Source organism: Brachyistius frenatus, unplaced genomic scaffold (genome assembly GCF_029030835.1).
Source record: "Brachyistius frenatus isolate BFR_SWC_R1_liver_20210118 unplaced genomic scaffold, ASM2903083v1 Contig_7, whole genome shotgun sequence".
In the NCBI taxonomy this organism is placed as follows: Eukaryota; Metazoa; Chordata; class Actinopteri; family Embiotocidae; genus Brachyistius; species Brachyistius frenatus.
The window spans coordinates 4,729,740-4,754,154 of record NW_027210606.1 but is presented as its reverse complement, the minus strand read 5'-3'; the positions used below and the strand labels follow the sequence as shown (position 1 = coordinate 4,754,154).

Here is a 24,415-nt window from a genome sequence, read left to right as displayed (position 1 = left end):
GAAACTTGTAACGGGTCCGTGTTTTTTTTTTTTTTTTTTTTGCTAACCTGTTGTGTAATTTTTTTTTCCGTGTAATTCGAGCTGCAAGCGCTGTACGGTGCGACAAGTTAAGTCCAGCCGAGGAAAGAGTCGCCCTTCTGGGGGAGCAGAGGGGATTTGGACCCGCTGACACTTCGGGGTCAAACAGTTAAAATTGGATTTCTAAGTTGTGCTCAGATATAAGACTGCAGCCCACGGTTTTTTTTTTCTCCCACCAGCACACTTGGGGAGGGGAAAAGCCCTGGAGCGACCTTTTTTTTTTTTTTTTTTTTTTCCCAGTTTGCTTGCGGACCAAATCCAGGGGTATTCACAGAATCAATTACTGGATTGATTTTTTTTTTTTTTTTTTTTCCCCAGAGCATGCACTCATACAAGCAAACCACGGCTGGATAATTTACGTGTTTTATCGCTTCTCTGTTAATACGACCACTATCTAAACGGCCAAATGATCCGCGGGACAAATCCCCGGTGAAGACATATATATAAAAAAAACAACCAAAAAACAAGCGCGGATTTGAGGTCGATAACGGGGAATAAGCCGATAAGTCTCACACAAACACTCAAATGTATTAATTCGGTGCCCGGATCAATCCAAATGAAAATGAGGTATCACAGGTCGCAGACACACACGGACTCCGCAGCCGCAGTTGGGGATCACGGTGCAGTTACACCGTGAAGTCAGACCACTGAGGGAGACTCGTTCAGTCTTGTTCCTCCGTTCCCCGCTGATTACCGACTTTTGGACACCGGAGCTGGGAAGTTTTAGAGCGGGGATCTTGCCGGCAGAGCAGCGGTGAAGTCCCGGAGCTCTGATCTTCGCCTCATCGGGAAAAAGCGCGGGGAGCTGCCGGTGCTGAAGCCCGATCCCCTCTCCGCCCGGACGTCTTCTCATTCGTGCGCAGAGTTGCAGAAGCAAAAAAAAAAAAAAAAAAAAAAGAAAAAAAGAAGCATAAGCGGACACTCTTGGCCCCCCTCTCCCGCGGGATGAAACCGGGAATTAGCCGTGAGGGATCTCCGGAGCGTGTGGAGGGAGCCGCAGCGGGGAGCCGGCAGATGATGACGGGGACCGGGACGACCCGGGGTGGGAGTCGGTGTCTGCCTCTCTTTCTCCTCCTCCTCGGCAGCAGCTGCCACATGTTGCACGGCCAAGGTAAGAGCTAAACTCCCAAGAGCCCTGGGTCAAAATGTCAGATGATGCACACTAAAGAATATTTCTCTAAGCATTGAGGCATATTAATATTGTTGGCGTTTCAAGGGTATTCACAAAGCAAAAACACCTGACAGGCTCATTTGTCACTGATGTCATGAAGAACAAGGGGAGGCTGAGATGAAGACTCCTAAACTGAGAAAAAAAGGAGTGATTTATCAGACCAAGTACAGCAGTGTGTCTGTGAATTGGGATCTGGGTCTCTGCAGTAGGGGAATGGAAAGTGGGGTGATTTTTTTTTTTTTTTGGGGCCAAAAATTGGTGTGTTTCCCTGAAGGGGGGGGGGGGGATTGAGCAAATTGGATGTGTAAATTATCATTATTGTTGTGATGCATGGATTGTAGGATTAAGGTATTGAGGATGTATATGGGTGTGTGTTTGTGTGTGTGTGTGTGTGTGTGTGGGGGGGGGGTGAGTGTTACAGTTTCCAACCACCGATAATCCCCCTCTTAGCCAGTGACCTGCTTAACTACAGCTCTTGATTTGACACAAAAACACACAAACACACAGACACAAACAGCTTCGCGCACTGTATTCATTTAAGTTGGTCTCCTATAAGTCCAGTGTTGACCCTGTTGCGCTGGCAGGTGTCCAGATTAGTGTGTGTGTGTGTGTGTGTGTGTGTGTGTGTGGTTGCAGAGGCTTGTGTGGAGTAGTTGTTGAATATGGCAACAGGAAAGAAGACAGATGTGATGAGATATTAATTCCTGACCAAAGCTGGAAATAGTGCGTCGCCACGTTACATGCAATTATGTGGTCTTTATTTTTTTTGTAGCTACAATGGAGAGGAAATGTGTGTTTTGCTGTGTGAAGCGTGTGTCTGTGTATGTGCCCATGTACCTCATGGGAGCATGTCAGTGTTGCAAAACAAAAGCACAGAAAAGGTCAGGCCGGTGTTGACACTCAGTTTTCTCTGGGTCACAGATGGCGTGGTGGGCAGAATATAAGGCTGAGACTTTGGGGTGATGGGGAGGAGGGGGGGGGTCTTAGGAATGTGTGTGTGTGTGTGTGTGTGTGTGTGTGTGTGTGTGTGTGTGTGTGTGTGTGTGTGTGTGTGTGTGTGTGTGTGTGTGTGTGTGTGTGAGAGAAAGAGAGAAGTGGGGGAAGCACTATTTGCGAACACACAGAATATGTGTGCTGTTTAAGTGCAGGGAAGTGCCTGCATGAGTGTGAAAGAGGGAGCACAGGGAGAGGAGGAATGGGGAGGGTGAGAAACTCAAGAGTGTGGCCAAGAGGTGAAGGAGGTAGTGTAAGAAGGAGCAGAGAAGGGAGAGGGGAGTGGTCGGGAACAGGGGGGTGAGAGGAGAAAATGTGGAGGGGGGGCGGGGGGAATATGCGGCGCACCGTGCTTGTCACTCAGACTCTGTGCCTGCAGTTCAATCGATGATGATGGTATGACAACACCTCTGTGTGTGTCAAAAGTTGCTCTCCTCTCCTTTTTCTTCCCCCAGTCGTCACACTCTCCGTCTCCCTGTCTCCCTCCCTCCCTCCCTCCCTCCTGAGGCTGCAGAGTCAGCTCCTTCCGTCCTCCCATTAATGTCAAGGTCTCACCACCAGAACCCACGGTACCACACCCCCAGTTGTCCCACCCACATACCCAGCGACCCCTCCCAGCTGTCTGGCCTGAAGGGGCGTGGGCGTGGGGGGGTGTGTGAACTGGATATGATAGTGAAACACATTCAGAACGAGGCTGGTTGTGGTGGAAGTGGGGAGGGTGGGTTATTGATTGGAAAAAATGTGCCAGGCGACCAATCGAAGGCTGTAGATTTTCCAGGTTCCGACCCTTCTATCCCCAGCATTTATTAGGACGTTTTATTTTAGGAGAAAAAGGATGAAATTCATGAGCCAAGGTTGATCCTCCTGATCTCTCTCCGCCTTTCTCTCCCTCTCTCCCTCCTCCCTCTCTGCCCCTCTCCCTCTTTCACTCTCTCTCTCGCTCTCTCTCTCTGTCTCCTTTTCTCCCAGTCAATCGATGCCCACACCCCTCCTCATAAATGCGAGGGTTTATATGAGCCAACTCTCGTCTCTGGGAGCACATTTAAATAAGCTCATCGATCTTTCATTTTAGAGTTTAAGTGACGGCAGCATTTTACTGTCTCTCTCCTCTCTCTCCTCCCTCCCCCTCCTCTCTCTCTCCCTCACCCCTTCCTCCACCTCTCATCTGCTCACCTCTCCACCGACCCTTTTTTATTCATAACTTATCCCTCTGCCCCACTCCCTCCCTCCCACTGCCTCCCTGTCACTGAGTGGGTTCTGCTCCACAGCTGTTTGACTGATTCACATTTGCAGCATGGATTCAGACACAGCCTCATTCTACACTTAATATTCTGTGTGAAGTCAAGGATGGGTCACATTCAGTGTGTTTCAAAATGTCAATTATATTCTACATCACTAACAGACAGAGGCCAGAATGCCTCACTGTCTTTAATGATGCTGCTGAAAGTTGAAGATCTCGCAAACAGTTCCAGATTTTCTGAAAACAGCCTTGTTTTAGTTGAATTTAAGTTGAATTGAGTCCATTTTCAACATGACTTTCAGACATTTTTGAAAACCTACACCACACAGGACCTTGTAATACTTTAAAACGCAAAACTGTCCAAAGTCACAAGGGGTTCTCGTAACAACAGTGTTATGGACCATTAGGTTTATGATACGTGGAGAACGATTTTGTCCCAGTTGCTAAGGTGGATAATGATAATGGTCTATAAGTAGCCAAAGTTCAATGAAAAAATACTGCTGGTTGTCATTATTACTAACCTTGCCCAAGGTAATCGCATAAAAATGTGGCTTGAGCATCCCAGCTGTTAAACCATTGCACTTTCCTTTCATAGGAAAAAATAAATTGCACAAGTTTCACCAAAGTTTACTTTCTTACCACGAGTTTGGAAGTTGCCTGTCTCTTCAGCTATAGGCCAAGAAAAGACGTCCGGCCACTTATAAGTGGGTCAGCATTATAGTGCATCTATGAGTGTGTGATTAGGTTGGATATGACACGTGCCATTGGCTCCGCTAAGCCCAAGCTTGGTGTTGGTTGGACCACTGGGAATGCTTAAGTGAATTGAGGTCACAGATTGGACATTTGGATGGTGGGCCAGCAAAGTTCTGAGCATGATGTCAAAACCCAAATCAACTAGACTGGCATGCAGTTTTACACACACACACACACACACACACACACACACACACACACACACACACACACACACACACACACACACACACACACACACACACACACACACACACACACACACACACACACACACACACACACACACTTGTCCTTCTCTCTCATCAGTGTCAAACAGTCAAAGCGGATGTGGGAATTTGCTTAACCCGGCTGTCATGAGCAGAGAGTGAATTAGAGGCCTCATTTAAGTAATTATCATTGTCCACGCAGCTCGGCCTTATCATGACTTTTTCCACCTCTCTGACACTCTTACGAATATCATGACTCCAGTTTCATTTTGCATTATCTTCCACCTTGTTTTAATATCTTCCACTCTTTTCAGAACAGTTGAAGTTATTTGTATCAGAAGTGGTATTACTAGTATTAAAGCACACTTATTACTTTAGCATGCAACCTGCGGAATTTGACGTATTTAAAACTGTACATGGAGGGTTAGTTATAAAACATTGTGCATGTGCTCTTTCTTTGCCCACAGACAAGTATTTAATCCCATATTCAAATTCTGGAGGCCTCTGGAGAGACTTGACAGTCTGATAGATTGCTAATATATGTGTGTGTGTGTGTGTGTGTGTGTGTGTGTGTGTGTGTGTGTGTGTGTGTGTGTGTGTGTGTGTGTGTGTGTGTGTGTGAGTGCATGTGTATTGGAGGAGGAGATCAAACAATGGAGGAGAAGACAGTGGGAGTGTGTGTATGTGTGTGTGTGGGTGGGGGGGAAGGGGGGAAGTGGGGTTGCCTAATAAATGTCAGGTTAGTGAGGTCTAAGAGGAAGTGAGGTCCCTAGTCGACTCCCTTATTTCCTGTCTGTCAGGAGGAACAAATCACCAAAGTCTCCACAGCCAGCTGACACTTTGCAGTGTGTGTGTGCACGTGTGTGTCGGCTCGCCTCTGTGTGCACACTTGGTACGTTGAGGAGATTTTTGGTTTTGACAGTACTGCAGACTCCATATGCGCGTGTCTGTGTCACGCTGGTGCTAACCCTCCATCAGTCTTAAGTGTTTTCTTCTCATAGGAGACAAAGTGGCAGCTATGGAGAAGCAGCCTGAAACTCCTGATGGAAGATAATCACGTGTGTGTGTGTGTGTGTGTGTGTGTGTGTGTGTGTGTGTGTGTGTGTGTGTGTGTGTGTGTGTGTGTGTGTGTGTGTGTGTGTGTGTGTGTGTGTGTGTGTGTGTGTGTGTGTACAAAAGAGGGTGCATCTATCCCATCCTCTCTGTTCAGAAGCACACACATAAACATGCAGTACAGTCAATGAGGTTTTTTTTTTTTGGTGAGTCACTGAGGTCATTAAGAGGTCAGCTAGGTCATGTTTCCTATTCTAGTACAGTGATAAGCTGAGTGTGGTCAGTTTAAGGTACAAATCTTTCCACATATAACATAAGGCACACATATAGTTGACAAAAGTTGTGTGTGCGTGAAATCTACTGTGTGCTTCTGCCCAGTCAGTTATCTTCGTGAAAAGATGCATTTTATAGGACTTTTCCTCAAGAATATTCCTCAGAGCATTGAAAAATGAACCAAGTGGCATCCCCTGCTATCCCCCCTGCCTTCCTCTCTGTCTAGCTTCTTTTCGCCCTTCATTTTCCTGTGTTTGTTCTCCTCCCTCTGATTCTTTCTTTCCTCTGTGTCCCCTCATACGGGACAAAAGAATCCATCGCTGCAGGCCACACAGGTGGAGAGAAGGCTGTTTTGCTGTGTAGTCCTCAGTGTTTATTATGTAAGATAGGGGGAAGAGGTTGCTATTGATCCAATGTGAATATGTCTGTAAGAGGTGTGTGGGGGGGTGTGTGTGATGTGTGTGTGTGTGTGTGGGAAGGGGGGGGGTGTTACAGTGCAAAAAAAGCTTATCTTGTACTTTTTAAGATGTTTCTTAAGCGAGACGTTCAAAAACAGCAGAATGCTTGTAAAACTATTGGCTGGAAGACATTGCCAACAAAAAACTAACTGCTAAATTGGTGGACAAACAGACAGATGGGTGAACGACCATGCGCTTGCACACTTTCGCAATAATAGTGCTGATTTGTTATGTTTCGTGAGTAAATGTCCTTTGGTGAAGATTTGCTTCTTCTTACTGTTTTTTTACACGCATATAATTTATACCTTTGTATTTTGGACTGTTGTTTGGACAAAACAAGACATTTAAAGATGTGTCCTTGGGTTCCTGCAAATTGTGATACATATTTTTTCTTAGTTGGTTGACATTTGAAATGCTGAAGCAGTTATATAAGAACATAACGGGCACATTAATCATTGAAGAAAATGACTGTTAGCTGCAGCTCTTATTGTACTACACTGTTTAAAGGTACTTGGTGCAGGTAACTCAATCATTGCCATAATTGTGTATTGCCTTTATTGCTTTATTTTTCAACAATGGTTGATAACAATCATCAGCAGTATTGATATTTGTCGTATCAATTCCCCAGAATCTCCTAACAGACTAATATATGTGTTGAACAATCACAGCATTCAGCTGTACAATCTTTGATTTGACGTTATTTTTTAATAAATATAGCTAAAAATAGAGCCATATGAAATTAGTATTGTAATATTAGTATATTATTTTCGTCTTGTTGAAGGTCTGGAGAAATATATTAATATCTAATATTGTGTTCGTGTGCATAGAGGAACCAAATCAACTCTCTGTCATAAAGGAGCATCCGTCTACTGGTCTGAACCTCCAAACATCTGACGTTTAGCTTTCACATGAAAAGCTCAATAGTTTAAATCAAGCAGCATGGTGATTTCTAAAACCAGGTTTTGTGCAGTTTGCCTGAGGGCTTTGTCTTCGTCCAAAAGTAATAATTTGTTGTCTGAAATTGGTAAATATAAATCTGATTAAGACCATGCCAAAACAATACTTTCTAGTGGTTGCTGTACAAATTAAAGACAGTTACACACTCATTTACTAAGACTTCTGGCTATTGAGAAAATAAAACGGCTTTGGGGAGTTGTCGTCAGGAAGTGTTAGTTTCACTGTTGAGGAGTTACGGTGTTTTTTTTTTTTTTTTTTAGCAGCCAAGTGAGATACTACAGACTGCAGCTCATGATATATGTTCCAATAATGTGCTCTCACACCTTCCTAGAAATGGAATATAATTTACTTGAAATAAAAAAATTATATTCCTGCAAGCTTTGATAATTAAATCTTCTGATCTAATTTAACACGTGTTATATTCAATTGATAGAAAATTGGTATCCTCAACAAGAATACTTGAAATGGTTATAATCAAGTTTTTTTTTTTTAAATAACAATCTATGAGATAGCATTACAAAAAAAAATAATAGAATACAATAATATATCTGTCAGACTTTCCAGAGAATACTTCTGTACTTTTACTGCCAGACTTCTGTTGGTATTTTAATTGTCTGAAACTGTGGTATTGGTACTTTTACTTTAGTAAATAATCTCAGTTGGACAGTTTAGCAGCTAAAGAGCCACAAATTTCCCAGAGGAGTTGGTAGAGATCAAACACAAAGCTACAAGAGAGTGAATACTGGCCATCCATCAGGTGGTCAGAGATACAACACAAAATGAATAATACATGTTGTTCTGTAACTGCTGCATGTGGAAATGAAAAGCTGTTTTGACAACAAATTTGCCATTTGTTTATGTGTCAATGTTGTGTACAGTTTATGTTGCCTTCAGGTGGTTAAAAAACACCTTCGCTAACAAGATCCTTCAATATAGTGCTCAGCGAACACCATGATATCAACAAAGACTGAGGATGACAAGTTTTACAGAGATGGAATTTAATGCATGATGGACTACAGTACACATAGATATGATTGCATGTAGTTAAATGTCATCCCTGGAAGGCTAATACATAAGTGCAAATGCTATGAAAAGAGAGACACCCCAAAACCTTGACCGGCCATCCTTCGTTCTTATTCTGAATTGGATAGTTTTTGTGGAATTTAATCTTGGCTGCTTGAGACCTTTGGGTATTTTTCTTCCTACAGCATCGGATTAAAAACAAAACAAAACATGAAAAGCAAGGAAACCAAAGGTGGCAGCAAAAAAATAAACCACAATCATGAAACACCTTGTCAAATGTGAAAGGGGTTTAAGGTATGGATATATAAAAATGTTTAAAAAAAAATAATCCACTGACACAATAGATTCTCGTTTGTAAAAATAGTTTTGCTTCATTCTCTTTTTTGGAGATAATTGTGAAAAAGTTATGTCCCTCTCCGACTTTCAGTGCTTTTAAAATAAGCAGCAGCGAGAGGACGATGAGACAAAAACTAATAAATGAAACCGGGAGCCACTGTGACAGTTCCATCACACGTAGTACATTTTATGGGTTTTAATGGTATTAAGCACTTTGAACCCTGTGATGGCAATAATCAGTGCAAAGTTATGTACACCCCAGTGCCTCTTAAAAGGACCACAGATAGCTGCATGAGGATTAGTCTCTAATCAAGGCAATAATTATACATGCACTCCACATGGAATAAATGTTTGTGAAACCTATTTTGTAGATAAATACTGCAGTTTGTTTGCTGTATGTTCCACAGTTGTATTAAATATGACCCGATGATATATTTATCACCATTTTTCAAGCAGAGCTTATTAGCAGTTTACCTCCTTCTCTCCAGGCTTTTCTTTACTTTCGCCCTAAAGCCATGCTTAGTTGTCAACTTATTAACGAGTTTAATGAGCTACCAGAAAGAGTTCCATAGTGGGTTCCGTGGAATCACTCCGTAATATTTGTGTTGTGTGTTGTTATTGTATTTATTTTTGGACTGAAGGCAGGATTGAGGAGAAGAAATTTCATCAGTGTGTGTTTGATTAAAAAAGAGGAAGCAATGAAGAGGAAGTTTCTTGTTTACTTTTTGCGACATACAACAGAAAACAATTTGAGCTTTATTAATTTCTAGTTCCAGGATGTGATATGAAAACTACTTCTTCTTCTTTTTTTTTTTTTTTTGCATAAACTGCTCACCACCATCGGTTTTCCTCTTTTTGAAAGTGGAATATCAGGTCGAGGACTAACACCTAAAAAACCCCCCCCAAAAACCTGTCATGATCATATCATTGCTCACAATATCAGCTCAGCCAATCCAAGTTGAGCTGATGTTGTGAGCAATATGGTTCTCGCGTTTCAAGACATAATAGTTGCTCATTAATGGTCCATGATCTGGTCCAGACTGGGAATGAGAATTAACTATATTTTGTGCGTCAAGTACATTTCCTTCCTCAACAAACACCAGCAAAGCCAACGTAGGTGTTTATGTCCAGTGTATGTCCGTGTTTACCAGCTTCTTCTTCTTCTCTGCCTATACTGGTGAACTGCACTGCACATTTTGGCCAGTTACCTCCACCTGTTTATAGGTGCAACAGTGTGACACCGTTTATCGGACTGTGTTGCATCATCTGTGTGCACGAGATAAACAGTTCAATAACACCACTGGAGGTCTGAGACTCTACAGGGAAACTCTGAATGAAAGGGACTAGATGCAATTGTGATTTCCATTATTAATTTAATAGAAGCAGAGTTTTTTCACGCTGCAGACGACACACTGAGTGACTTCACTTTAGGGATGCTTTAATTACTGTACATTCCTGCAATTAGTAATTCATCGATGACGGTTTATGATATTACATATGATTATAAGTGTTACATGCTGTGCAAGAGTTTTTCCAGATAGAGCTTACAATACACTGTCTTAGCAATACAGTGTATTAGCCGTGTTTTCTCCAAACATTAAGCAGAAAAAGATTTAGGAATAATAATCACAAACATATTCATAAGCTATGTTTACATGCATTTTACATTTTCTCTGTGGCACTTAAGTCATCTGGTACAGTTTATGTAAATATGTAATGATTTACACATGACCTTATGGAGGCAATATTGAGTAAGGAGGGCCTCACTCAGGTTTTTTTTTTTTTTTTATTATTGAAATTTATGGAAACATAAAACATAACAACATTTTAAAATCAACAAGAATCACAGGTTTTGGTGTGATGAACAACAAAAGGCAATCAAGGAACAGATTCCTACTTACAGGAACAACTGGTGGAAATAAAATAGCAGGTGGCTGGTGATACATCAGAGGGACCCACACGCACTCCCTCTCTCCTAACACCTGGGGAATGCCTTTAAAACCGCAGACTTGCACTGCCAGTCATTTAGTGACAGCACTAGATTAGTTGAAGGCTTAAGAGCAGTCTCACAGTGAGGTGAAGAAAGGGACTCCCTTTGCCTCATTCTGAGTGTTTCAGTCAGTATTGGGATTTCAACTGGCAACCTTCCAGTGGGTCCCACTTCAGACTGTCTCCATTGCTTTCTCTGCCATTTCTTCTCTGTCTCAATTCTCTTCACCTTGTTTCTTTTAGTGCAGCCATCTTCACTGTAGCATCCACAAGGCGTGGAGTAATATGGAGGGAGGATTGTTCAGTTGAGGATCAAGTGCTGTACTCTGTACCAAATACACCTGGCTGTGGCTCTTTATTTGTTTGTGGATGTTGTCATTGTGTTGGGACCATCACAAACTATTTGAATGAGATCTTTGCATAGTGAATCACCACTCACAAAATATTACTGAGGTCAGGCTGGGTTGAGGAGAGGTGCAGGCGTGTGCATTATTGTGAGTGTATTAGAGCAGCATGATTTATTTGTTCAGTCCAAGGGCTTTACCCTGCTGCAAGGGTGTGTTCTCAGCTTGATGCGTTTGATCTGCCACAGGTGTTTGAGAGGGTGGCTCTCTGTGTGTGTGTGCGTGTGCGTGTGTGTGTGTGTGTGTGTGTGTGTGCGTGTGTGTGTGTGTGTGTGTGTGTTTGTGGACACTTGTCTGTGTATGGTGATTTATGCTATAGGCTCAGAGCAAAAAAAAATACCCTTTTTGATCTCATCCAGGAATAGGCAGTAAGCATTATACTGTGTGTGTGTGTGTGTGTGTGTGTGTGTGTGTGTGTGTGTGTGTGTGTGTGTGTGTGTGTGTGTGTGTGTGTGTGTGTGTGTGTGTGTGTGTGTGTGTGTGTGTCTGGCCAGAGGTTTTTAGCTCAGTCCTTTGATCCAAGGTACAGGTGGGCATACCTCTGTGAGGGGCCAGCCAGCAGCATGGAGACTTGGCTTGCGCTACAGAAGTGTGTTTGTGTGTCCAAAATCAAAAGTGGTGGCTTGTGTTTGTAATACATGTGTATGTATGTGCATTAGTGTGTTTGCAGCACACACGGAAACCCTGGTATTTGCCATGTTGGTGTCTCATTAATAATAGTAATAATAAACATGATGTCTCATATTTTTTATTTCCAGACTGATTAACAAGAAGCAATCACTTAAACCATTTATCCTTTCATTCCTTGTAAAGTGTACACAAATATCATATATCTGTGCCCAGTTGCAGTGGGTCCTAATTGTACTTTTACATGCACATTCCAGTGTGTTAATTCCATACTGGGAGTTACATGCAGGGATAAGAGAGATTAATTATTGCAATCGTACTGTCAGAGGACTGGAGTCGTGCACACTGTCAGGTGTATGACCTGACTTTGAATAAACCACCAATCACTTTTAGTCAAAACAGTAAAACAACCAAACTCAGTCAGTTTTGGATTATTGCTTTGTATTGATGTTGGCAGTTTTTCTCCCTGCTAGTTTTTCTTCTACATTTTATGCACATCAGGGACGACTTTCTTTGCCACAATTGGCACACAGATATTCAACAGTCGTGCTGCCGGGGTCTGATCAGATGTAAGACTGTAGATATTTCATGTTTCTGTTTTGTTTTGAAACACATGATTTAACGCCTTGTACTGTCTATTTGATTTCAATCATCTTCATTTGGAGAACCATCCTTTTGTATTTGTCTTTTCATCAGCCTGGGCATATCGCAGTGACATGGTCCACTAGAAACTGGATTGCTATCAGTAGGTGCACTTTTCCACAACTCAAGTGTATTTTTGTTAATTTTGAGCTGGGGCTGTTTTACAGCTAAGTGCATGCGAGTCATCAGTTTCAGTTAAAAGTACCATAAAAGTGTTTTCCATGACGATTAGTGTTGGTAATTAAAATTAATTGTCAAAACTGAGTAGTTACATTCTTCCTAATGTGTATGTATTTCCCCTCTTTTATTAAATTAGTGTTTTGATTGGCGTGGGGTCGAGCAGACAATAGTTGGGGTGAACTGTTCCTTTAGAGAGAAGAAAGGTGGTGCTGATTGATGGACGAGGGAATGAATGGGCACCCAGATGGATGAGAAGATATGCTGATACGAAGAAAAGTAATCAAAGAGAGAAAATAAGCAATTCAAAGAGATGGTAAAAGCAAAGGGAGAATAGGATGTCAGTTATAGGGTCACTGGAGTAGATGGATAGATGAGAGAAGGCCGCACCGAGGCGAACAGACATAATCAAAGATTCTTAGTCAAGACGGATGAAGTGAGTTCCTCAAAGAGAAAGACTAAGAGGAGAGAAAATAGTTTGTTGGCTAATGGACTCACTTTATCTATTTTCATTGCCATTCTTCTAATTCCCCTCTTGCTCACTTCATCTTTCTCTCCAATCGTTGCACATCATTCTTTTCTTCTATGCCTCCCTGCGTCACATCTTTCTCTCCTTTCTACCACTTACTTCTCTCCTCCACTCATCGTAATTGGGAAGAGGAGGTACACATGCATTCATCTCATTAAGTGCACACGCAGACACACACACGCACACACACATGCCATTCTAACAGACACTTTGTTATCGTGGAGTACAATGAACATGTGTGTGTGTGTGTGTGTGTGTGTGTGTGTGTGTGTGTGTGTGTGTGTGTGTGTGTGTGTGTGTGTGTGTGTGTGTGTGTGTGCGTGTGCGTGTGCACCGAGTCATAAGTCGTCTCTCATAGGATTCACTTTATCTTGTGAATGTGGGAATAGAAAGAAATAAAGGCAAACAAATGAAAATAAAATGAAAGCATTCGAGCAAAAGGAAGAAATTAATTATCTTGTTTGCCCGTTGATGCAAACGTACGGTGTGCTCAGCTCCTGTAGAGTTTGTACTCACACACGCACATGCACACACACACACACACACACACACACACGCACACGCACACACACACACACATACACGCACACACACAAAGACTGAAACACTCTCATACTTCAGTCATCTTGAGTTATGTCCCAGCCTGGTGGCTCAGCTGTGTTTTCTACAGTAGCTGTGTTTGACTCAGCAGAATGTTCAGGCCGGTCAACAGTGCCACTCATTGTTTCGTTTGGCTGGTTGCGTTTTCAACCTGTCATCACTTCACTCCATTGGATATTAGGGTTGTGACAGAACACAAAATTCATGGCTCCATAGGAACCTTCGTTTTGGAGTCATGCTTCAGTGAAACAGAAAAAGCTAACAAATACTTGGCATTATTTTTAAAAGACAAAAATATTAAAATGTGCCATATCGGCCGCAATTCTGAATGTAACAGAGAAGGCAATCAAATGCTGCATTGTCAGTGTATATTGTGAATAAAAAATACTTTTAGCCGTTTGCTCTTGAGTATAAAATAGAAATGGCTACATATTCATAATTGAAATTGAATTAATTAACATAATTAACTATTAAAGCCAGCAGTGCAATTTTAGCTTTAGAATTGCACCAAGTAAAGCTGCCTTTCTCTTTTCATGTCATCACTACGGACACAGACATCATATTTTAGAAAACGGAATCAGATTTGTTTTTCGGACAAAAGCGAGCCTGAGCTTTGGTATTCACACCCAGCGAGCCCAACATGCCGGTCAGTACTGTATTAGATGTGCGTGCCCTTCACATTGCTCGCAATAGAAAATAACAATAGCAGAAAAAAAGATTAAATTGATATAAAAAAAAAAAACAACAACTATAGGATAGATTTGAAGGAAAAACTCATCAAAGTTGTACTGCAGTTCGATAATGCAGCAGTAGAATTTTGTATCAGCCCACTAATGTAAGTAAAAATACATTTTTCATGCAGACCCTCATTAGATTACACCATGCATCTTCTGCTGCTATCACATGACAGCAAAATAACAATCTTTAATGAATTCTACATTTAATTATCTTCTCTTATTAAAAATGACATGATATTCATCAATGGGATCACTTTGGATACAAACATGTTTAAATGAGCCAATTGACTTGACAGGACCAGTTTTTAAACGATGACTTTCCAGAGGGGCAACTTTGTTCTCCAGCGGCAGAATTGTTTGATCTGTTTGGATGTTGATGATGTGAGTCAGTACAATGAAAAGTTTATGGTCAATTTCATTAAAAAGATGTTTGTTAGCCATAATTCATTGTGATCTGTAAAAAGTTTACTGGCTCACAAATGAAAAAGTTACTTGTATTTTATGTAAAAAAAAAATAATGAATTGAATGCCTATTGTTGTTGGTGAAATTTGATCAGCACATTGAAAGGGTTATTCTGTAGTTTGGCAGGTCGGGATTGGGAAGTAGACTTTTGATAAGTGATGAATTCAATAAAAGAAAATCTAAATTTGCTCTGCCTGCTGTCATAAAGCAATCAAGATTATTTCTTTTCATTTAAATTATGCTGTTAAATATTTATTGTCAGTCTTTAAATGTGTAAAAAAAAACATCCCTTTAAATTACTTAGTGCAAGTATAGGCAACAGACAGTTGTTTTAAGATCTGTCAACTGTCACATCAGCTGTAGTAGTTGCCAAAGTGCATTGATGCAATTTGCTTCTAATAAAACTTCACACAAACTGGGATTTTGATGTATTTTGAAATGTAAATTGTCTGCCTCTGAAAGCATATTTGAGTTGCCGTTTGTTAACATTTGAGCTGCCAAACAGTCATATTTATGTTGTTCTGCTACGTGACAATTTGTTTTTCCTCACAGAAATTGGCCTGGACTCTCTTCTCACCCATTAAATTGTGTGTTGCTTATAATGGGGATGAGAGGAGTTGATGTGATTGGCTCTTATTGAGGTTCACACCAGTTCTCCTTCTCATAATGTCCTCGTCTTGGTCCAACATGTCCCACTGCACTGCGCCGAGCTTGTTCTCGTGCTTTGGTGACCGTGAGTGTAAAAATGACTTGGTGGCACCTTCACTTTCGCTCTTAATTCAGGAAATCAGAGGCCAGTATATCATTGTTGTATTGATTCTCTCAGGACTGACTTGATTTGATAAGAGGTGTTTTGATTCAATAACTGATGGACTGTGTTAAGCCGCTGAGTTACCCTCTCTTAAGGCCTACAAAGTGTACAATTAGTCAGTTCTTTAAGGTTTGTATTGAATCATGATTGACTGCAGTCCCTGCTGAATTCTTCTCATTTACATTTTGCAGTTAGATTTTTTTTATTTCCACAGCGACACTGTGACTGTGATTACCCTCAACAAGAGTGTTTGTCTCTATTGGATCTCGGACAGTTCTTGATAGGGTGATGTGGAACAAAGCAAAGCTCCTTCATTCAATAAAACCTTTATTCATTGTGCAGGAAAACATACAAAAGACAGTTTACTGGCTTAAGGGGAGAAAATAATATGAATCAATTCACCTGTCAATGATTTTCCTGTTGAATCTATGAGCTGTTTGGTCTTTAAAATGCTTGAAAATTGGTGAAAAATGTCGACCAGTGTTTCCCAAAGCCCAAGGTGCAGCCTAAAATGTCTTGTTTTGTCGCAACATCTACATCTAAAACATACATTTTACTATCGAGGAGTGATAAATGAAGCAGAAAATACTCACGTTTAAGAAGCTGAAATCAGAGAATTTTTGCAAAATTTTTTGTTTATAGCAACTAATTATTTGAAAATACTTTTCTGCCAACCAGAAAACTTCATTGCAGCTCTAATTAACTTTACGGCTTGAAGTCCCTGAATATGTCATGTTGCTCTCACCAGGACACCCTAACCTGTCCTGAAGTACCTCCACTTCCCCGACATGATTGTTTTAAATGACGCCATAAGTGCTATTTACTGCCACTGCAGCGCAGAGCTCAGCTCTGCTCTTTGTCCCACATTCATGGACGACCACCCACCGTCTCAGAGCCAATTTGCAGCAATCAATGACAAATTTGCTATGCTTGGACAAAAACAAGGTCTGACTTGCAGAGTGAAACCACAAATTTTCATGTGGCCAGTGCAACATTGGTATTATAACTGTAATCTATAATAGTTATCTTCAATGATATGAGGGCGTTCTCTCAAAAACAGAGTGTGGGTTTTGCTCCAATAATCCACTGCTCTAAATGTCAGTCCACGGCTCCAGGCAAACATTATGCTGACTGCAGAGACCGTCCTTTCTGAGCGGCTCCCATGTCCGGCAGACGCACCTCTTGCAGTCTTTGTTGGTGTGCGTTTGTATGTGGAGTCTTGGAATTTACTGTTCGGTATAGTTCTTCGGTATAGCTGAATGCACTTGATCGTGTGCTTTCAGAGTCACTTTACCTGACACGGTGGCTTATCAGGAAGTCAGATGTTCATCAAGCCGTGTTTGCGTGGGCTGTGTGAATACTCCGTGTGTCTGAGCGGTTTTGTGCATTAGGTGTAGATATAATTGCAGTGTGTGTGTATTTGTATGTATTTGTATGTATTCGTATGTACGAATTGGCTTTTAAACAAGTTGCTTTCAGCACGATTACAGTTGAAACAATGTCTTCGCCATCATCTCCTCCACATCTCAGTCCTCTCTGTCTCTTTCCGCCTGCGTCTCAATGCCGCTTCCCCTTCTCCCTCTCTGTTCTTGCCTCGTGGTCATCCTGTCCATGCCTCCTCTGAATCTAATTAGCTGGTATCATGGATGTATTAGGCTTGTATAATGAAACAGCTGGGCCTTTCTGTCTTGTTACACAAACACAAATTCACATTCACTCTAACGTGCACATCTATATTGTCACATGAATAGAGTGAGGACATGGAGAAGTGTGTTTTGTTTGTTTGTGTGTTGGTGAAGGAATAATAATAATAATAAACTTTATTTGTATAGCACCTTTCATACAAGAAATGCAGCGCAAAGTGCTTTAAAGCAAGAAAATGACATGCCGTGTTTCACATAAAGATGATAGGAAGATCTAGATAAGAAATGAGGTGCATAAGAACAGACGAAATGCATAAAATTAAACACAAATAGAGTTAAAATATGAAATAAGCGATATGCATTTCAAAGGCACGGTAGTTCAAGTGCAGGCAAGTGCAAGAGAGCTTCAAGAGTATAGTTAAAGGCTGATGTAAAGAGATATGTTTTGAGCTTTCTTTTAAAAGTTTGAACTGAGCAGCTTCCCTGATATCTAACAGCTTGTTTGTTCCACAGCTTTGGAGCAGAACTGACGAAAGCAGAATCCCCCAGCAGAATTTTCTTTCGGCTGTTGCTGAGAACCTCCAATAAACCAGCAGCAGATGATCTCTGTGTTCTTGAAGGCTCATAGTTAACCAGATAGTTAGCGATGTAACTCTGTCAGAGCCCATTAAGAGCTTTGTATGTGAGGAGGAGGAGGACCTTAAGGTCAATCCTGTGTGTTACAGGTAAACAGTGCAGAGCAGCCAGAACTGGACTGATGTCCTCTGCTCTTGGTTCTGATTAATAGTCGAGCTGCAGAGTTTTGGATCAGCTGAAGTCTCCATGTTGTTTTCTTTGGTAGGCCAGTAAAAAGTGTGTCACAGTAGTCCAGTCGGCTAGAAATGAAGGCATGAATCAACTTTTCGGCATCTGTCTGATTTATAAACAGCCGCATCTTGGCTTTGTTTCTAAGGTGGAAAAAAATACGTTTTCATCACCTCGTTAATGGCCGTGAAACTTGAAACTTGAAACTTGAAAGTGCCCTGTGGAACCCCACAACAGCTGTCAGGTTTCTCTGACACATGATCTCTAATGCTGACATAAAACATCCTCCCTTTGATGTATGTTTTGAACCAGTTTAAGACACTGTCAGATAGACCAACCAACATCTTCAAGACGATAGATCAGAATATCACGGTCGATCGTATCAAAAGCTCTTCAGGTCTGAGAGGATTAGAATCGAGACCTTATTTTCATCAGTTTAGTCGGAGGTCACTGATTATTTTAGTAAGATCAAATAAATTAATACAAGGTCAATGTGTTTGTCTCTATCCTTATATTTCCCTGCAGCACTGACTCCATTACACAATGAGAAACTCATCGAGGTAATGTATTAAAAAAATTAAGATAATTTACTTGCAAACAAACTGATAGCAGAAGCAGAGCAGCTATCAAAGATACGTGTAGATTCTCCTCCTACGCACATATGGTTTTAAGAGGACTGTATATGGATCCACTTGGATGGAGAAAAACTGTTTGATCCTTCAGTTTTTAAATTTTCTGCAGCACAATTCTGCTGAAACAGTAAACCGCAATGTGTTGCACATCCACACGTGTTTATAAAGGTAGACACAAACACACACACAAACACACACACAAACAAGCTTACTGAACACCACACCCGCTAACCAGAAACAGGTTTATGTGCTGACCGAACAGCAAGACACAAGTGGTCTGTGTTCTTTTCTCATGTTAGCACAATCGTAACTGCATTAATTTATAATTTTGTTGTTGTTGTCAGAACACACACACGCACATGCACGCACACACACACACCCGCGCGCACACACACACACCCGCACGCACACACACACACACACACACACACACACACACACACACACACACACACACACACACACACACACACACACACACACACACACACACACACACACACACACACAAAATGTGGTGACAAGCAATTTCAAGGAGTCTTGCAAATCCCTTTTCATTTTCCCTCTCTCTCCTGTTTTTCCTCATGCTCCCTTTCCCCTCCTGGACTGACTGTGTCTTTCCATGCTGTCACCCCCCCACCCCCCTCACGCCCCCGTGGTGTCACATTACATTCAGTCTGCAGAAACTTTCCTTTTTTTTTTTTCTTCTTTTTTTTTTTCTCCCACTCCTCTCTTGCTCTGCCACTTGCCTCCCCCTTCCTCTCTCCTGTCCCCCCGTTTCCTTCCCTTTAATCTCACTTCTCGTTGTCCCTCTTTCCCTCTGGCTCCATACAAGGGGAAGGGGGCGGCAACCCATCCCAGAGGGGGGATCCACTAACTGCACCCTTTGGCACCAGCTGTCTGTCTGAGGCCCGATGTACTGTGTTACTGTGTACTCTTGCGTGGCTCTGGGTGACGTCTTTTTTTCCTTGTGTGTGTGTGTGTGTGTGTGTGTGTGTGTGTGTGTGTGTGTGTGTGTGTGTGTGTGTGTGTGTGTGTGTGTGTGTGTGTGTGTGTGTGTGCGTGCGCGCGCGCGTGTGTGTGAGAGAGAAAACGAGTCACACGAGAGGGTGGTTGGTGAATGTGGTCTGTAACTCTATCTTGGAAGACATGCAGCTAAAAGCATTAGGTTATAACAACTGCCAGGCCTGGCAGCATTTGACGGGGCTTTGGGCAAGAATAGGAGGACAAATGGGGTGTGGTGCCTTCCAGCTGTGTGTGCGTCTCTGTTTGTGTGTGCGCACGCACTTTTGTTGCCCATTCCATCAACGCCAGACCCTGTGTGAGCACTTAGTGATTATGGTGGCCCAGAGTTGTTAATTTGTGTAATCAGTGTTTAATTGGCATTGAGGAAAACACATTAATCAGACCAGAATAAGTCTCCGGCTTCTTTGCACAGTTATTCATTAGTGTGCTTCAATCAACCAATCACAGCCAGCCTGGAAGCCTGGCATACCGGGTCGTAATCATGGATTCCAAAATGGCATAAGGATGGCGCCTTACTGGTCACACCATGTTGCTCTAATGTCATTTTATGAGCACAATTAGTGAGGTGTTAAAGCCTGTGTTTGTATGCTACTGTGTGTTACTTCGGCAGTCAACACACTCGTCACAAATAATTTGATATGGAAATTTGTTCCTCAGCTTTATTCAAATGTGCTGTGTTTACTTGTGTCTGTTTACGTACGTGTGTTTGTGTGTGTGTGTGTGTGTGTGTGTTTACGTGTCTGTTCTGTGTGTGCGCGTGTGATGCTTGTGTATCTGAGGTATCAAGGTCTTTAAGCTATAATGCTCTCCAGTGTCTAAGAGTGGATTTGACCTCCTGTTGATTTGCGGCACTTTTGTGTAGACGTGCTGCATCTATAACTGAATCTCATCCTCTGCAGGCAGAACACACACAAAATGAGAAGTCAACTGTAAACAGGCTGGCTATCAAAACCTTAAACCCACAGCAGCAGCTGCTGCGGCGACGACAGATATTAGATTTCTATAGGCAGAGTAGAGCCTCGCCCTAACTTTACTCACTGATTCTTTCATTCTGCTGCCGGCCTACAACCTGAAATGTTTTCACAACTCTTATCCAAGCAGCCAGACACAAAAACACTTCACGCATAATATTATATCGTCTTGATTGAAAATAGGCTGAGAGTCAGGAGGATTAGTTCCTCAATACTACTTCATTCAAGTACGGATATGTCGAATGTAATTTCATGTCGCGTGGTGTGGAATTTTGCACGTGTCCGTCTATATAGTGTTTACACGAGGACCATGTATTATTACTGGGAAGTCGCTGCTATGACAGTCATGTCTGTAAAGAGAGATGCAACACAAGGATTGAAATGCACCGAATGCTTCAATTTATGTTTAAGATGCGATGCACAGTTGTGAATGCCGCTCGATACAGCAGTTGTTTTTATGGGTTTTGACGTGTACAATACTCAGCGTATTCCTGGACGTCACCACTGTAGCTTGACTTTTGTTTAAAAGACTGTAAGCGTTTCTCTAGTTAATACCGGTTAAACCCGCCGAATCAGCCCTGACTGGGGATCTGTGTAAACTGAATCGAATCTGCTTCAATACCGTTCTCTCGTGGAATATGTTGCCAGCGGTGATCTCTCTTAGATGTGCAGACCTTCATCTTTTATGTTGTATTTTCTTGTGCTCAAACTTTTCAATGTTGTGGTTGATTTTTGCTGAGTGAAATTACTGGATGCTGCTGCAGTCCGTCCCCCAGCCACCCACTATGTGCAACGTGTTAAAAAAATGAATCTGCCATCACCAAAGTGATTGGAAAAAAACAACAACACGCTAATATTAAGAAGACACTTTCTTAAGTGTGCCATTGCTGCTCTTGTACTGTGAATCCTCCCCTTTGCCCACTCAACAGCAACCCACAGACAAAAACACAAAGTAGGCTAGCAAGATAAGTGGGGAGGATTTGATCCAAGGTTCTTATTTTCTCCAAATTACAGATTGGACAGTATGTTCACTTAGGCAGGTCTTATTGTTAAGACTTATTATAAAGCTTGTCAGGGGAAGTAAAAAGACAAGACAGCAGCCAGTTCCACAGGGTACAGTTTGGCACACTGAGTCGCGCAAGAGGAAATAATTTGGGTTCTCGGTGATGCAGTTCAACATTTCTGTTCTCGCCTAGATGATGAACATACCATATGAACACATTGGCCTTTCTTGAGGCTGATAATTAGACCTGGGTTTGGTGTGTCGGCTGCCTCACAAAACAGCAAAGTAAAGCTAGTGTAAAACTTTCAAAGGAGCCCGGGGTTGAGTGGTGGCTGACAAAACTGAGGTTTTTATGTGTCACCACAGGAGATGGGAAAGATTCAGGTAGGATGTACAATGATGTATAATGATGACATTATAATGGCACATCCACGCAGTTGTTACAAACTGTATCTATCAGTTGAGTGTCATTAAACATGTATCTTGACTGGCAATATGAGCCTCGATATACTCATCTAAAGAGCTCTACTTGCTTGAACCCGGTTTGTTTGTTTGTTTTGCTAAGGAAGGAGACGTCGCATCCGGCTTGTTATTTTGCTGGGCTGAAGCTTTTTCCTCGATGTCGAGCACGCTCTGAACTCTGACGGTACTACTGGATAATCATGTGATAATCTTAAAACATCAAGAGCACTATTATCTGGTAAAAGGCAAAGCCAATTTGATCTGTTCGTGAATAAACAGGTTTTAGATGGATTTCGATGAATTTTCTACTTGGGGATGACAGTAAATCTGACTTCATGCTCGCTGCTAAAGCAGCTCCGAGCTGTTTCTGAAATGTGGTACCACCGCACCTTCTCATTACTGGAGCAAAGGCACTGTGAAATCACATCTGAGATCTTCATCTTCTCCTCGTGCATGTTTGAATTGATACAGGCAGCTGCAGCCTTTATTAGAAGATAAAATGAACCCTGAGAATCAATATTGAGACGTGCAGTATACACTACAGTAAATTACAGCACTTTGTTTCACTTCAGAATCGTACAATAACGTGTTCCTCTCATATCGCTCTTTACGGCTTTGCCGCAGATGATTGGTTGAGCTTTAACTATCTTTAATTTTGTCTGGATTTGTGTGTGTATCCATGTGTGCGTTTTTGGCCCGCTTGTTAGCACCGTGCAAGAACCAGAGTGCACTTTTTAATTACAGCTCTCAGATAATTTAGAGAGGGAGGGGAGGGAGAGAAGCAGGAGGGAGAGAGAGGGAGAAAGTTGTGCAGGAGGGTTAGTTTAATCTCACAGTTCGTTTCACCCGTTGCTTTCGGTCTCATACTTCCTTTTAAAGACATAAATCACTAATCATCCTCGAGAAAGGCTGAGCGAGAGGGAGAGTGTTAGATTAAGTTATATAATCATATAATCTGATTATAAGTACATTAGCCATCATTTTCCTTGCTGTGATAAAGAGGTAAAAGCGGGAAGGACTAAACGGGAGCCCTGTAGCCGACTAACCATCGATACACATGAACAAATTGGGTCATGCTGGCAAGCGCGCGCGCGCGCGTGTGTTTGCTTCTGTGCGTGCATGTGTGTACGGATGTGTGATTATGCTTCAAGTAAATAAATGTTTATGTTTGTCTCTTAAGTACATCTGCTTTCAGTGACTTTGCAGTGTGTACCAGCTGCTCACAGTTGGGGCACCAATAAATATACAGATAGAGCGAAGATTCTTTCATTCCAGCTCATTTATTTCTGGCTGTACAACCTTAATATACTGCTGCCTGTGTCCGCATGTGTTCCCCTTTGTGTGTGCGCATAAATTACGATACGTCATGTGTTTACAGGGAAAAGGGAAACTTGATAATTTGTGCTCCTCTCATTTCAAAGTCTCATAGGAAAGTGTGAGCAAAAGACGAAGTAGAAAACAGGAAAAAATACTCTAATAAAACTTTCTGGGAGTTTTTTTTTTTTTTTTTTTTTTACTGGGTAGAAAAGGAATAATACATGGCGAACTTTCCTTTTCTTTCCAGGCCAGTAATTCCCTAATAGGAAGGCAGTCGTTTCAGGGGATTTTTACTCTAGATTTGCTTGAAAGAGGCATGAAATGAACCTTCAAATTAGTGTTGCCAGTTATTTATACACACAAATTGAAACTCTGCACTTTCTGTCGATGTTTTTGACTTTCCAAACACGCTGCCGCGACCCATACGGGAAGGTGGATTCCACAACATGTTTTATGGAAAGAGAAAGAAGAAAGCAGGTATCACTTAAAGAAAATTTCCGTGGCGGAGCAAGAGGGTGGTAGAAGAGTCAGGAGATCTAAAAGCAGAGGGGGGGGGAATGCTGCTTTGTGTTGCAATCCAGTGTAGGCTGCAGGACTTTATAAATAGACACGGATATGCATCATTGACTTCAGGCTCTGTTCTGCTCTTTTCATGTACGTATCGTTGAGGGTAGAATTTTGATTGTTATGGAAAGAGTGTATTCTGGGGTTTTAGCTGGGGAGTGTGTGTGCATGTGTGTTGAGCGCGTTTGTGTGTATATATGGGGAGACATGGGAATATCTGAGAGAGTGCACGTCTTCACACCTTGGCCACAAACAGGAGTGATAAAACCTCTCTGACAGTGTGCGCACATTCACTCCCCTCCCCTCCACCCATCTCCCTCTCCCACTCACTCCATCCGAGAGGACATGTTCTGAGACATTTACACCCTGCCACCCCCTCCCCCTCCCCCTCTCCCTCCCACCTCCTGACCACCACCCAACCCCTGTTTTCTCCACCCTTTCCTCTGTTCTCTCATTTCCCAACACGCTTT

General features: G+C 42.0%; 1 protein-coding gene across 1 annotated transcript in view; it reads left to right on the top strand.

Moving 5' to 3' along the window:
* Nucleotides 1–386: 386 nt before the first annotated feature.
* LOC138615833 (protein sidekick-1-like) overlaps nucleotides 387–24,415 on the top strand; it is a 242,936-nt gene continuing 218,907 nt past the window's right edge. Inside the window, exon 1 of the mRNA XM_069689684.1 lies at nucleotides 387–1,189. Coding sequence (XP_069545785.1) covers nucleotides 1,024–1,189 — 166 coding nt within the window. The 5' untranslated portion in view covers nucleotides 387–1,023. The remainder of the gene's footprint in view (nucleotides 1,190–24,415) is intronic.